Source organism: Megascapheus bottae, chromosome 16 (genome assembly GCF_031878675.1).
Source record: "Megascapheus bottae isolate mThoBot1 chromosome 16, mThoBot2.hap1, whole genome shotgun sequence".
Taxonomy (NCBI): Eukaryota; Metazoa; Chordata; class Mammalia; order Rodentia; family Geomyidae; genus Megascapheus; species Megascapheus bottae.
Window position 1 is genome coordinate 8500755 of NC_143524.1, and position 16724 is coordinate 8517478.

Consider the following 16724-nt stretch of genomic DNA (forward strand, 5'->3'; position numbering starts at 1 on the left):
TAAACTAACAGGTCTTCTCACTGAATCATTGCTTAGCTATTTAACTGAAGTTTCAAAAATGAGCAGGAGAGAAGAACTAGCTTATCCCAAACAAAAACAAACCAGGAACACAGAGGGCAAATCATATTAAGTGAAGTAAGCCAGACCCAAAGAAACACAGGCTCCATGGGTTTCCCTCTTTTGTAACAGTTGGTATATGACTAGTACTCTCCTAACAGAGGATCATAATAGCTCAAAAGCTATGTGCATATGGCCATATAGGATGAGGCTAAGGAAAAAGAACTTCAGGATACGGAACAAGAGGTTTATCTTTGTGATGGTTGTTCTTAATGTCCTATGTGGAGCCTTTTCTTTTTTCTTCTTTTCCCCTTCTGGTTCATCTCATTCTGTTCCTGCATCTGAATGTGGTGCCTGATATATTGTATATATGGCCCAATTTGTTTATTTGAAAAAGGGAAGGTAAGAGAAAAACAAGATGAGTGGGAGGGGGCGAGAGAAGGGAGAGTAGGAAAAAAACATGGGAAGGGATAACAATGTTCAAGAAATAATGTACCCACTACCTAATGAATGTAAGTGTAACCCCTCTATACATCACCCCAACAATAACATTAAAAAAAAAAGAAAACAGAGGATCTTTGCTTAACAACCCTGGCCATAAAGAAAATGGAAATCAAAACAATACTGAGATTCCATCTCACTCCAATAAGAATGGCAATAATCAAGAATACAAATAACAGATGCTGGATATGGAGGAAAAAGGACACTGATGCACTGATGGGAATGTAAACCACTGCAGTCACAGTGGCAAGCAGTCTGGAGACCCCTTAAAACAAGCAAACCTGGACCAGCCCTATGGCCCAGGGATACCACTTTGGGGCATTTATCCAAAAGATTACAAATTAGGATCTAGTAAACCATGTTCATTGTTACACTGTCCATCATAGACAAGATAGGAGAATAGCCCAGATGCTCTAGAGTAGAACAATGAATCAAGAAAATGTGGCACATATATACAATGGAGTCTTACTCATCCATTAGGAAGAATGATATTTCATCATTTGCAAAGAAGTAGATGAGTCTGAAAAAAAGTTATGTTAAGTGAAGTCGACAGGTCCAGAGACAAAAGGCATGTATTTCTTCTTATGTGTGGAAGCTAGATCTAATTTATAAATATATAAGTAGACATATATAGGGTCACAGGCACATGCACACACATGTATTAAGTAAATATGGTCTCTGCAGGGAAGAATGTCAGTGGTGTAACTCCTCTGAACAACCTACAGTCTACAGTATAAATACTAACAGATAATAAAATAATTAGCTGGCAACGGTAGCTCATGCCTGTAATCCTAGCTATAGGAGGCTGAGATCTGAGGATTTCTGTTAGACGCCAACCAGAGCAGAAAAGTCCCCATGAAACTCTTAATCTTCAATAAACCACTTAAAAACCAGAAACAGTGCCATGGCTCAAGGGGGTAGAGCGCTAGCCTTGAACAAAAAGAAGAGCACACAGGCCCTGAGTTCAAGCCCTACAACTGAGAAAAACAATAAAATAATTATTTATAGTAATAGATCTTAGCGACATCAGTAGTTTCAAGCAAATAGTTTCCTCTTTGCCTATGTGTAAGAGAATAGAGTCAATAACAAATGCCATAAATCTAACCTCGTTTCTGTCAACGAATGTTGCTACTTGGACACCTGAGAACAGGAAGGGGAGGGAGAGGGCAGGTCCCGTTTAACCGGATCTGCCTTGCAGAGTCCAGTAACTGGGTTCATCCAGCTTTGGTTTGCACAGTAACAGGCTGTGGGGACAAAGAGCAGTGCAGTGTTTTGGAGAGAGAAACTCAAAGAGCCAATGGCAGCCTCCTAGCCTTGTAGAGCCAACTCCTCCAACACGAGCCGGACTAGCTGCCCTTGGAGCTGACCTCCAGACAGTCTTCCAGCTCTGCCAAGTCCAGTTGCAAGCCTCAGCTCAGAGAGGTGCTCTGGAGGACGGCACAACACAACTCCCCATCCTCAAGAGGCTGCAGAACTGATCTCATTGGAAGGAAATCTCGTCTCAGATCCCAGGGACATCCGTGAAGACTGACAGCTTTTCAGGTGAAACCTTATCTCAGAGCACACGGGCATGCGGGATGGATGGGCATCAGAGTCAAATGGATGACCCAAGAAACACAGGCATTCAAATTGTTTTGTGTGTAAGAGTCACACTAAATGAGTTCATTTTGATTCTTCTTAGAAAAGCAACCAAACAAAACAAACTATCCCAAAGCAAACAAATGAAACCAGTATTGTCTGGGTTCACCGTGGTAATCACGTTTATTCTCACTTAAAATCATATGATAACTTTAAAGATACAGCCTAACTTTTTTTTAAGAATAAAAGATTGAGCCAGGATCTGGTGTAATCCTAGCTACTCAGGAGGCTGAGATCTGAGGATTGCTCTTTGAAGCCATTTATTTAGAACAGAAAAGTCTGTGAGACTCTTACACCAATTATCCACAAAAGTTCAGAAGTAGAGCTGTGGCTCCAATGGTAGAGTGCTAACTTTAAGCACGAAAGTCCTGAGTTCAAGACCCAGGATCAGCAAAGGAGTCAATTCAGAATATTCACATTTAGTTATTTGTGGTCAGGATGTGCAGGCCCAAGGGGAAAGCAAATGCAATTAAGAAATGTGTGTTTGGGCCTATTCTTCAAAGAGCATTGGCTCAGTATGGCTCTGAGCTGGTAAATAAATGAGGAAGGACGTGAGAGGCTTTCTGGGAACAAGTGAGAGAATGGAGATGTTCTATGTGAAGATGCTGTAAATATCGTATTTAATTCTTCTGGTTACATCAGATGGTAGGTATTTTTTTATTTCTTTGCATGACTGGTGAGAAGATAGTTAAGCTCAAAGTCAGAAAGGATGTAACAAGAATACAGACCAGATTAACGTTTACATCATATAAGCTCATTTTATGATATTGCTTGTTCACCCACAATTCCAGCACCAATGTATTTTTGTTTACCTATATTCTCTTTAGAATTTTTATTTAGACTCTCTATGTTGCATTTTCCAAATCTACTTTAATGCTTTATCAGATCCTCATATGTACTATGTACTATGCCTGTATGTTTTATATAAATGCTTTGAGGATTGCATTGTCAGGGTGGCCCAGGCATGAGCTTTAAGACTCTATCATCACCCCCCAAATAACTAAAGGTGTTGTTTGCGTATTCCCTACTAATTTGTCCAATCTGTATCACAGATCTGAGAATGAGGCTGACAGATGCAGTTGGGCTGAGAAATACTGCCAGCCCCAGTGGCAGGACAAAAGCAGTGCTTTCAATATGATCTAGTAATCATGTTAAGAAAGGGTCAATCATCTATGTTTAGAAGATATCCATGTCGTAAAGTTAAGGCCTTGCATTACAGGTGATGGACCCCTGTAACCTGAGTGACCCAAAATGCAGAAGCAAGAGGGCCCACACAAGTCTGAGGCTGGACTGGACCAAGTTATTGATAGCTTATCTAGGAAACATAGCTCAAGTGACAGAAAGCTTATGTAGAAAGCACAGGGCTGGGTTCACTCTTCAGTACTTAAGAAAAAAGGTTCATTCAAACAGTCCTCAGCATTTTTAACCCAAGTGAGGAAAAGAAGGAGAAATCCTAGTAATAAAATAAGCAATGTGACCAGTGCTTTCTACATAGCTGAAGCTGTGCAAAGCACGTTGTATGCACACCATGTATTGCTCACGAAAGTTCCATGAATGCAGGGTTCTTGGGGTTACATAGCTTGATCCTAAAGGAGTAACTAATCATGCATAGCAACTCCAATTCAAGAGGACATTTGTCTTTAAAGTAGATGTGTGAATCTGAAGTGAAAACGGATGGCTGCAGTTCTTTCCAGGGTAAGCATGGGCAGTGAGAAAGAGATCTTTGTGCTTTGTGGCCCCTCTCCCCCATCTTGTCTCTCCTCAGACATAGTGAGGATGTCCAGGAAGACCCAGTAAAGAACCTGGCCCTTCACATAGACTCTGGAGGCTGTATCCACTCCAGTTCTTCTCATTCCCGGATGTTCCTTGGTTATCTGTAGGCGGAGGCATTTCCTTCCACCATGTTTCCATTGCAAGGTGCCCAGATGTTGCAGATGCTGGAGAAAGCTTTGGTGAAGAGTCTTCCTGAGTCCTTAAAGGTGCCAACAACAATGACGAAATGCTGTGGGAAACCAAGGCAAACTTGCTGTGGAAAGGGGGGAAATGAGTTTCACATTTATGTTGCACCTTTACTGAGCCAGTAACTGTCCCATTAATTTTTCCCATTGAATTTACAGAACTCTCTACTTGATATTTGGTATTAAGTCCTTATCGTTGATTTAAAAAAATACACGGAGGCTGCCAGGAGCTACTGGCTCATGCCTGTAATCCTAGCTACTGAGGAGGGTGAAATCTGAGGATCATGATTCAAAGCCAGACCAGGCAGGAAAGTCCATGAGACTCTTATCTCCAATGAACTTCCAAAAAGTAGGACGTGGTGTTGTGGTTCAAGTGGTAGAGTGTTAGCTTTGAGTACCAAAAGCTCAGGGATAGCAACCAGACCTAGAGTTCAAGTCCCAGGAAAGGAGGAAAAAAAATCAAGAAGAAGGATGATGAGTTATTGGACCAATATCCCACCAGTCATGAGTTGTAGAGGAATGATCTGAGCATGCATTTTTTAAAGGTCTGGGTGCTGACTAAAAAATGTACTTGAAATTTGCCCAGAGATTTCCTCCAAAACCAGCTGAAGCTACATATTATTCTTTAATCTATTCACTCTACTAGAACATTTGCCAGGCAAGAGGTTAACCATCACACAGGCGTCCTTGACATTAGATTGATTTCTATTTGTGCTGCAATTTCCCAATTGCTCTGAACTTAGCGTATATTGAGCTGTTGAGAGGCAAGTTGCTAGTATGTTTCTTAACCTCATTGCAATCGATCACACATCTTCGGATTGAATACGGTCTATAACACAAATGCTTTCATCTTGAACCAGGCAAGAAACTAAGTAGATTCAAATTCTTGCTCTTGTACTTCATCAACAATAAAAAAGTAAAAGTAAAATCTAGGTATAAGTTTCTGGTTGGTAGGTTCATTTAAAAGAAAATCATTTCCAGATTCTACTATATACCACATGTCCTATAAAATGCATACATTTGCTCAATGGGGAAAATAACATGTCTGGGTCATTTGATTATTTTAAGTTGTATGTCTCTGGCTATGAATAAGAGAACGCTTAGAAAGAAAAGGATTGGAAACACAATTGAATCCTCCAAGAGAGTAAGATTGAGTTTATTGGAATCCTTACTCCTTGTCTTATGATTCACATTGAAGAAGAAAGAAAGCTCCTATCAAATTAAGGTTGAAAATGAAGAGTCGTACATGGAGACTGTTGAATCTAGATGATCGACATAGCTCTTTTCTATCACACAATATGGCAGTTTCTTAGAAGAATTTCTTGTTGAACAGATATTTTTGACATTCCTTCTTAATAAACTTCTCTTTCCCTTCCCTGGGGTCCTTCAGGTATATGGTACTGTTTTCCACATAAACCATGGAAACCCCTTCAAGCTAAAGGCCATCGTAGACAAATGGCCTGATTTTAACACCGTGGTCATCCGCCCTCAAGAGCAGGTAAGTGCTAGTTGAGGAACAAATGTGCTCCTTATTCATTTCTGCTATGTACCTACCAAATGCCTGTGGATACAAAATTAAATCACAGTAGTGGCACAAACACAAAGTCCTTGTCTTCATTATATTCTAGAAGAAAAGATCATGGAACAGGTGATTTTCAACTTGATGTAGGAAAGAACAGAATCTGTACAAGGTATAGAAAAGGTCTAACAAAAGGGGATTAAACAGTAGAAAGTTGGAGACAGGATTCAGGATAATGTCAGAGACTCTACTTGGTGGAGATTTCATGCAGGCTTTATCTTTTAGGTAAATTCATTTTTTTTGGTGAGGTTGACAAGGGAATGTGTACATTCAAATTGGAGATCCTGGAAAGAGCAAAACTATTTAAAAAATATAAAAATATGACACAGAGCAATGTAGCAAAACAGGGTTGCTACAAAGTGCTGTTAGAAGGCTGGAATTTCCAAATGCAACAAGGAGAAAGCCTTTACATGGATGAAAGGATGTAGTTAATGCAATTCAAACATTAAACTTCATGACCTTGTTTTCAAAGATTTTTCTGAAAATTAGTACACATTAGCTGTACAAAGGGAGATTTCATTGCCTGTATCCTGATCAAACACACCATCTCTACCATCTCTCTCTCCTTTCTAAAACGATTTCAACAGGTTCTGTTGTTCTGTGTTCATATATGCAAAGAAAGTATTTCAATCATATTCACCCTCCTTCACTGTTTCCATTTGCCTTTCCTCTTCCCTCTGCTCCCTAGGACAGCTTGTTTTTCTTGCAAATATATTTCACACCATTTTTTTCAAAGAAAGCATTTCCAATTCATTTGTGTCTTTGGTTTTGGTTTTTATTATACATAGCTAGAGATTTGAATGCAGAGTCAAATGTATGAAATTTAATACCAGCATGACCACAGTTGGTGTACTCTTCTAGCCTTTGAATTATAAACTTTTCCCTTCATCCGCTACTTTTCTCTTCTTCAGGGTGAGGAGGACTAACACATAGCTGTGACTTTGATTTGAAAAGTTCATACAGTATATGCATAGTGGATAGTCTTGTTCTAAAACTCTCCATCCTGCTTTGAATGTTCCAATCCCTGATGTTCATCTCATAACTTAAATGCATTCTAAAAGAATTCTACCAATGCAAGTCCCAATAGTTTTGTTACCTAATGTATAATGGAGCTAGCAATACAATTGTAAATTAGGAGGAAGGTATTTCATTCTCCTTTTCCAAATGATTGCAGGCGATGACAGATGACTGTGATCAATACACCAATACTTACCAGATCTACTCCAAGGACCCTCAAAATTGTCAGGAATTCCTTGACTCTCCAGGAGTCATCAACTGGAGGCAGCACCTTCAGATTCAAAGTAAGTAGAGGGAACCAGGTGTGTATGGGTTCACACATGATGTACTCCTACCTCTCTCTATGGGATTTGTTATTTCTTTCTGCTAAGCTTTAAATCCACATCTGGCAATCCATGTTCAGATTAAGCTTCATCTCTATCTGCAAAGTGTGTGTGTGTGTGTGTGTGTGTGTGTGTGTGTGTGTGTGTGTGTGTGTGTGTAGATTCTTCAAATATCGCAAAGAATGGGCTCCATACAGAGGCACAAAAATTCCCAAGAGTCTATGGCCTTCTTTTCAGCTACATCCAGAGTCTATAGCTTGACTGGGTGTTTGAACAGTGATTCTCCTCTGTCCTTCCATTCCTAGAAAGAATGGCAGCTCGTTGTATCCCAGCTCACCTCCCAGGTCACAGTCACTGTCATGATTACAAGTGTGCTCTCTATGACAGTGTCTTCATGTATGACTCTATCGAAGTGACTCATGCTCTTGACATATGTAAAAACAAGGATTGTAACTGAAGCTAACACAATATCTAAAACAAAGTCACCCGAAAAATTAAGTAATCTCATGAAGAGGACGAGTTTGATGTTTATTATCTAGCAGGTTCCAGTTAGTAACTATTTCATAACAAGCATCACAATTAATTGTTCATAGGCAGTTTCCCTGCTGATAACTTTGGTATAAGTTCAGGATAGATTTATGCAGCATGAGTTGATGGGACAGGTAGGTCCTGATTGCCTTGTCATGGTCTCCCTCACACATCTGTCAGTCAGTGATGGTGGTTGGTGGTGATGAACGCATGATGATCATGCATGTCCCCAGCAAGCTAGCATAGGCCCATTTTAATAATGTGGGTCTCAAGATTACCAATGGAATAAAACAGGGAAAGTCCCAAAGTGCAACACTTTTAGGGATCTACCTGCATTTTTACAATTACTGTTGCACTGGTGAATGCAAGCACCCAGCCCAAGTACCCCAGGGGTGGCTATAAGAGACAGCGTTAAGTTGTAAGTTATTACTGCAATAATCTATCACATGGAGAATCCAGCTCAGTAGATATTCAATAGGCACTAGCTACCATTTTTAAAAAATAACTTCTCCTCTTTGTTGATCAAAATTACTTGACTTTTAAATTAAATTTAATTTTATTGTTGGGTAATATATAGAGGGGTTACAGTTACATTCATCAGGATGCATTACTTCTCACATATTGATACTCCTCATGTTTTGGCCCCATTACCCTCCCCTCACCCCCTCCCAATCATCTTTGCTCCCTTCCCTTGCCTATTTCAAATAAACAAATATGCTTGGTATATACAATATACCAGGTAACAAAGTTTGATTCAGTAACCACATGAAATTAACCATAAGGGGGAAAAAAAGAAAAAGAAATAACATAGTACATGAAGAACAGCAATCACACAAGATAAACCTCTTGTAAAATGACATGCTTATGTAGCCCAGAAAACTTAGTTCTAGCCTTTGACTTGCCACTAACAATATGACTTTGAACGATGTGTTCTTTTTTTAATTTATGCATGACAGGAAAACTGTACAAATCCTAACTATGTGATGATTTATATAGTAGTAGCACTTATGGCAAGTGTTTTTTTCCTTTAAATCTAATGACACTTTCTTCTCCTCTATTGGAAAGTTTTTCCCTGGAATGGATTTAAACCATTATGTGTCTCCTTATAAGCCCATAATGTGTTGCTTTATACATCTAGGTACGCAGTCCAGCCTGAATGAAGTGATACAAAACTTTGCGAGCATTAAATCTTTCAAAATCCGCTATTCGAATAACCTTCTGTATATGACGTCAGAGACAGTTAACAAACTGATTCCTTCTTTGCTGGATACAAAGAATCTACCACCCACTGGTGGCAAGCCAAAGGCCATGTGAGTTTGATGAAATCCACCCATACTAGTAATAATCCTCTCACTATTCTCCCACTATCCCTCCCTAGTTTCTTCGATCTGGCTTTCTAACAATCAGAATATAAAGGTTCTGGGCCATGGTCCTCAGATCTCAGCCTCCTGAGAAGCTATGATTACAGGTGTGAGCCACCAGTGCCCCGCTCAAAATAATCTTTGTAAAAAGTGTAACTCAGAGACAGGCTGGTAGTTCATACCTATCCAAGTCTATGGAGACACTTAACTCCATTTAACCAACAAAAAGCCTCACTAGAGGGATGGCTCAAGTGATGGATCACCAGCCTTGAGAGGAAAGGGCCAAGTGAGAATGTGAGGCCCTGAGTTCAAGCCTCAGGACTGGCATTGAAACAAAGGGTAAAATTCAGACTAGGCTCCTGCCTATTTAAAAGCCTTCACCACCATCCTTCTCACAAAAACTTTATGTTCCTGTCTCGTCTTCCATACTGCAGGACTCACCATTTGCTGACTCCCCTACTCTGTCGTTCAATCTAGTAGAGGTCAGAACAAATACACACTCTTACAGTCATATATTGTGTTTTATTCTTGAATTCTCCATAGTAATCAAGACATGTTTAAGCTCTCTTCCTTGGATGCTACTCACGCGGCCATGGTGAATCAGTTTTGGTCTTTCGGTGGCAATGAGAAAAGCCAGAAGTTCATCGAGCAATGCATACGGAGTTTCCCAAGCTCTTGTGTCTTGGGACCAGAGGGAACCCCCGTGTCCTGGACGCTAATGGACCAGACTGGAGAGATACGAATGGGAGGCACCCTGCTCGAGTACCGGGCCCAGGGCCTGGTGTCCTATGTTGTCTATTCACAGGTGCAGACTCTGAACAAACTTGGCTTTCCTTCCTATTCTCACACAGACCGGAAAAACAAAGCAATGCAAAAAATGAGCGATGCTCTGCATCATATCCTTATGCCATCTCATTGGAACCAGTGGGTCTGCTCTCCTCTGTGAAGTGGTCTCAGAACACAAGGCAATGTGGTTTTGTGCCTGGGCATGGAATTGGAGAAGTGGATGGTAGATAAAAAGAATAAATGTTAATCAACAGCAAAGGAGTGGGTGCTTTCTGGGCTTGGGTTGAGTGGTCTAAATAAACCAAGATGAGTCCTGCATTTAGATGGTTGCTGAAGGTGCTTCCTCAACACTTGAATCTGGTCTAGATCCTCCTCCTTCTACAATCTCCATGACATTCCTTCATTGGCTATACCATGTTCCTAATTCCTTCCCTAGAGCCCCTCGCCCATGGGTGGGGATGAAGAACTAATATTTTCTGGCCATTAGGATATACTCTTCTCTCTCCCTGTGGCTTCTTTTGAGATCAGCAGGTGGTCAGCATGCTAGACACATAAACACAAGTGATTTGAGATATTACACGAGACAGAATTTACATGACATACCAAGGACAGTTACTAGACACATTTACTACAAATTCTTTCCTAACTCCCACACCAGGGAAAGGCAGTCTGTGGGTCACTTCTAAAGGCTGGGTCTCCTAACATCCAGTAACTTTCCAGTGGTCAGGTTTCGAGCTTGATTATACAAGTGCATGCTGAGCAGAACATGGTAAACGTGCGGAGGGTAAGAAAATGAGAGCGCCCAGACCCACAGAGAAAGACAATTATTGAGGGAGAAGGGAGGACAGTAAAAAATCTTCATGGAATCTTCCATGTTGCTCCCAGATGCTTGGCTCTGTGAAGTTCAGATACTTGTGTCAAGAAGGCATGTGCCAGTGGTGGGAATAACAGGAGAGATATTAGAGGGTGAGGCAGGTTTGCTAGGACACTTCCAGAGAAGTGGACTTCTCTGGCATGAAGGAAAGTTGGGACCTGTATTTAAAACATGTTCTGTTCTGTTCTACCCAAGGCTGAGATGAATCTATGGAATTAGTCCCGTGCAGCTCTTACCCACTCCCCAAACAGTGGCTGAGGTTTTGTTTCCTAGGCAGTCATGAACTGGAAATTTGGTGTGGTGCAGTATTTTATCAAGCATGGTGCAATGGAGATGGTGGATGCATTAGTATTGTGTTGTGGGGGTGACCAGGAAATGGGAAGATGTTAGCTGTATCTACCCACTAGGTTCTAGAAGCACCATCCCTCACTGATGGTTGGTGGGGGTGGTGGTTTTTAATTTTTGAAGTTGTTATTAGAAAGGGTGCTGCACAGAGTTCACAGTTTCATAGGTGGGGTAAGAAGTACATTTCTTTGTGGGCAATGCCCCCCCCCTTCCCTCTCTCTCTCTCCTGGGTTTTCCCTCCTGTCCCCTCCCACAAGCTGAATAATTCATGCTCAACATAATGTCGAGTGGGTACCACTGCTGCATGTGTGCTTGACTTGTCCCTCTATTGTTATGGCTCAGCTGTTAGAGTTCCCACCAATGAGTGAAGTGGAAGGTACCAAGTTGGAGTCCCAGTCTCAGAACAAAAATTTTTTTTTCTGAAGCAAGCAAATTCAAGTCAATTTAATTAGTGAAGGAAGGCATATAGAAACAATCCCAAATTCCATTTTTAAGGAAATTTCCCAATAAACTTTTGAGACTATAGTAATAAACTATTTCCACAATCCTATCCAAGTGGTGGAAGTCCTAAGACTTTGTATTCAAATGAGAATGCAAATCCCACCCACATCCCTTACCTCTGCAGGATTCTTCTATTCTATTACTGAACTTTACTAACTGCTGCTAACGCTGTGAATATGACTGACAATATTAATGATTGAGTGATACTGGTAATACTAGTAGTGGTAAAGAGGTTTCATTATACTGCATCAGTGTATAAATGCAGTACATTTGAGAGAACAAATGTATCAGAACAAAATTTTTAAAAAGTGAAAGACAGCAGAAAAAGAAGAGAAAGGTATTCAAAGAATTTCACTGTGGTATTTCACACATTCATTTACACCGCTTTCATCAGATTGACCTCTTTGCTTGTTTATTCCCTCCCCACTGCACTCATGCCCTACACTTCCCTCCCTCCCTCCCTCTCTCCTTCTCTCCCTTCTTTCTTTTCTCTCTTTCTTGTCCGTAGTGGGACTTGAACTCTGGGCCTGGGCGCTGTCCCTGAGCTCTTCAATTCAACCCTACCCCTTAAGCCACAGCGCCACTTCCAGTTTTCTGGTGGTTAATTGGAGATAAGAGTCTCAGGGACTTTTTGTGCCCAGGCTGGCTTTGAACCTCGGTCTCAGCCTCCTGAATAGCTAAGATTACAGGTTTGAGCCACTGGCGCCCAGCCAGTCCCAGGGCTTTGAACTCAGGGCCTGAGAACTGGCCTTGGACTTTCTCAAGGCTAGAACTCTACCACTTGAGTCACAGCACCACTTCTAGCTTTTTCTATGTATGTGATACTGAAGAAATGAACCTAGGTCTTCCTGCATGCTGGGCAAGCAAGCACTCTTACCACTAGGCCAAACTCCCAGCCCTACACCTTACATTTCTAGGGCGTTTCTCAGTGTTGTTGCTATTGCCAGTCCAGGACCATGTTTATTTCAAGAAACACTGATTTTTGAGAACTCCTGATTTTGAGAAACAATGAAATATATCTTTTTCTTATTGTAATTAGTAAAAGGGTTACATGATATTTGCCAGATAGAAGGTGCATTAATTCACATACATTGATACCCTTTCACATGTCTTGGTACCCGTTTCCCTCCCCCCCCACACCCCCCACCCATCTTGGTTTTCCCCCCTTCCCTATCAAATTTCAAATATCCAAATACAAATAAATTCAATATATCAGATAACAAAGTGAGATACTATACCAATATGAGATAACCAAGGGACAGCAAAGGAGATGAGAGACAACATAGTACATTAAGACAACAATCATTCATTATATGGCTTTTGTTTCACTATCCTGGAGGTCCTTTCAATTAGCTTCACATTATATGTCCTTATGTATCAAGATTTTGCTCTATTGCAAATCTCTGCAAGTAGAGCCCAAGGTTTCTACTGATTATGACAAATGAGGGAAACCATTGAGCCTAAGTTCCTTTGAGTCTGGCTTACTTCACTTAATATGATTTTTTCTAAGTCTTTCCATTTCCTAACAAATGGGGCGATGTCATTCTTTCTGACAGCAGCATAGAATTCCATTGTGTACAAATACCACAACTTGTTGATCCACTCATCAACTGAGGGACATCTAGGTTGGTTCCATATCTTTGCTATGGTGAATAGTGCTGCAATGAACATTGTTGTGCTAGTGGGTTTAGTATGTCCTTGTTTCTGGATGGTTGGGTAAATGCCAAGTAGTGGAATTGCTGGGTCATAGGGGAGTTCTATGTTTAGTCTTTTGAGGAACTGCCACACTGCTTTCCATAGTGGTTGAATGAGTTTGCACTCCCACCAACAGTGTAGTACTGATCCCTCCTGGCCACATCCCCTCCAGCATCTGTTGTCATCCGTTTTCCTGATCCTGGCCATTCTAGCTGGAGTGAGGTGGAATCTTAGAGTTGTTTTGATTTGCATTTCTTTTATGACCAGAGATGTTGAGCATTTCTTCATGTGTCTATAGGCCATTTTTGTTTCTTCTTCAGAGAAGACTCTCTTTAAGTCTTTGGCCCATTTTTTAATGGGATGGTTGTTACTTTGGAGGTTAGTTTTGGAGTGATTCAATTTTTTGAGTTGTTGATATATTTTAGATATGAGGCCTTTGTCCGTTGTTTGGTTGGTGAAGATCTTCTCCCACTCTGTAGGCTTCCTGGTTAGTTTAGTAGCTATGTCCTTTGCCATACAGAAGCTCTGCAGTTTAATGCAGTCCCACTTATCCAGCCTTTCTCTGATTTGTTGTGATTCTTGGTCCTTATTAAGAAAGTTTTGACCTGTGCCAAGGAGGCCTATGAAATATATCTTATTCTCTAAGACTACACAAGAAAATCCACATTCCATTCAATTTGGTTTTCCTTTAATATTGATAATGTATCTTTTTATGCTATGAATGCTTTACATATATATATACACACATATATATATAATGCCATGAATGCTTTGCAAACATACACACATATAATGGATACACACACACACACACACACACACGTGTTATATATATGCCAGTGCTGGGACTGGCAGAGTCCCTGAACCTTTCTGCTCTCTCTACCACTTGAACCACAGACCCACTTTTAGCTTTTTTGGTAGTTAATTGGAGGTAAAAATCTCATACACTTTTTTTTTTTGGCCTGACTGGCTGTGATTCTCAGATCTCAGTCCCTTGAGTAGCTAGCATTGCAGGCATGAGCCATAGGCATGCTCAGGTACCAAAATTAGTTTTAAAGATGAAACCACTTCTGATTTGGAAAAGAAAGAGTTTTATTTAAAAGATTATGGGAAGATAGAAGAAGCAACTCTTGCAGTAAGGAGCATAGTGACCACTTCAGTAAGGAGACTTTTCAGACCATAATATCAATTGACACCTGAGAAATGGAGAGGAAAAAGAAAAGTATGGCTGCTTCTACCTTTCTTGCTTCATGAGAAAGAGGATTTTCCTATATTCCAACACTTACTCAGGTTGAATGTGTGTTAAAGGTCAACTGAACTTAAATTTGATAACAGAATCTTTGCCCTGTTAGCCAGTGAAGCTGAACAGTTTAACCAGTGAAGGTGAACACTGTAGTTAACCATTCATGAAGGGAAGGATGACAACTATGTTTCCCAACAGAGAACATCTTTCTGTTCATTCAGCATTTTCTTGGCAGGGGTTGTTAAAGAGGTGTTGCATTCTAACTCATCCTAAGACACAAAGAGAAAATGGACCAACAATTGTTAACAATTTTAATTTATTATCGGGGTTAACTGTTCAAACTGTTGAACTCATGCTTTATGAGGTAAAGAGGATTCGTGTTCAGCCACACAAAGATGTGAATATTCGTGTTAAATACTACTTTGTTCCCAATCACATAAAGCTAGAAAGAACCCAAGGGCCTTTCAATAGGACAATGGACACTCAAACTCGTGCATTGAAATACTATTCAACAATAAAAAAATAGCACTGTTGAATGATTATGTACCAAATTGGGTTTGTCAGAAAAAAAGATACTATTTTCAATAAGATATGTACGAAATGCCAAGAATTTAAATGACTGGAATCTAAAATGGGAATAGAAATTTTAAGGTGACTTTTAAAATGAAAGTGGTACTTTGATTGAATTGTGAGTGTAATTCTGTGTTAATGGTTAAAGTGCTTGCCTAGCATGCATGAAGACCCAGGTTCGATTCTTCGATACCACATACATAGAAAAAAGCCGGAAGTGGTGCTGAGGCTGAAGCGGGAGAGCTCTAGCCTTGAGAAAGTCCAAGGACAGTGCTCAGGCCCTGAGCTTCAAGCCCAGGACTGGAAAAAAAAAATTCAGCTCTTCAGTACTGGGTTGGCTATCTATTCAGTTGAGACTAGTTAAGATTATTGTTATTTTTAATGATAATTCGAGTCAGCATTGCACTTCAGGAAGGTCTGATAGATATTTACGGGGTTGGATGGTTTTTGTCAAATCTTTTCAGTAAGACCTTAGCAAGCTTGTTATAAAATCTTATTTATCAACCAGATCATGTGTCTCATTCAAGTTCAGCCATTCTGAAAGGATCAAGGACAACCAAAGGCTGGTCTACATGGCTTCCCAGGTATATCAGATCCCTTTGAGGAACTGAAGTTGGCCATCTAGCTTCCTCTTTCTATTAGATAACATAAAACACAACCCTTCAATCTGAATAGTCCTATCAAACACCTTTATAGCTTTTGACTTTCACAGTTTAAGAGTAATGGGTTGGTCTTGTGTGCTTTTCACACCTGTGGGAATCTGTAATCTGGCAATCGCAACCAAATGTCCATGGTTTCACACCAAACGTATCTGAAACCATTGCCATGTAAAGAGGAGAAGAAGTCAGCATAGCCACTAACAGGCCAGGGGGGTTCCCTCTAGTCCATGACTGAGTGCGAGACTTTTGTAGGTTGGTGGGTGAAGGAGGAAGAGCCTGGTGGCCAGGGTGGAGGGACTGAAATGTCTTCTCTCTGTTGTCACAGAAAGTCTACTGAAGCAGGGAACTGTGCCTACCTCCTATAGGAATTCTGCCTCCTTTTCTGAAGGAGATATTTCTGTGTTTGTCCATGATAAAGCCACAAGGTGATCTGAGTTCCAGGAGGTAAATGTTAGGACAGAGTAAGAAAGTGATCGTTTTAAATTATTTTAAGAAGTTGTACAAAGGAGGTCCCATTTAACAACGCCATTTACTAACACAATACATCTTAACCAATGTCAGCCCTTTCAGTAATCTCACCCATCTCTTCCCTACTCACCCCTTCCCTCACTCTTTTTAGTTTTGTAGGATACACGTTGAATTCATGACTGTGGTCTTCCCTTCTTCTCTCCACTTGATTTTTTTTTAAAAAAATACGATTTTATTGTCATTAAGGTGCCATTTCGTAAGTTAAGTAATGAGTACATTTCTTTTTTGGTCAATGTCACCCTTTCTTTTGATTTCTCCCTCCTGTTAGAAAGTGATTTTTTGAAGGATCCAGGGAGGAAATATTTTAGGATGCTGGATCAAACCAGCTATGTGAAATATATGAATAAATGATGTGACTAGTTTACAAGAAACCTTTATGACAGAAGTATATTGTACTTGGCTTACCACTGTTGTAGAGACAAGGCTGAATCTAGAAGAAAAACAAAACTTTCTAGAACACTGTGCTTGTCCACCTCTGTATAAGCAAAACTGGGTTCTTATTCTTCTACCTACCATGAGATTACTAAATAATCTGAAAAACCAGAAAAGAACTGAAATATT

At 40.4% G+C, this 16724-nt stretch overlaps 1 protein-coding gene across 1 annotated transcript; it reads left to right on the forward strand.

Moving 5' to 3' along the window:
* The first annotated feature begins 1797 nt into the window (after positions 1-1797).
* On the forward strand, positions 1798-10070 carry LOC150052568 (glycine N-acyltransferase-like). Its single transcript, XM_090347627.1, has 6 exons — positions 1798-2100; positions 4077-4175; positions 5545-5652; positions 6908-7034; positions 8740-8911; positions 9506-10070. Exons 2-6 carry the CDS (start codon positions 4098-4100, stop codon positions 9906-9908), a joined length of 888 nt encoding a protein of 295 aa, XP_090203753.1. The 5' UTR covers positions 1798-2100; positions 4077-4097; the 3' UTR covers positions 9909-10070.
* The last annotated feature ends 6654 nt before the right edge of the window (positions 10071-16724 follow it).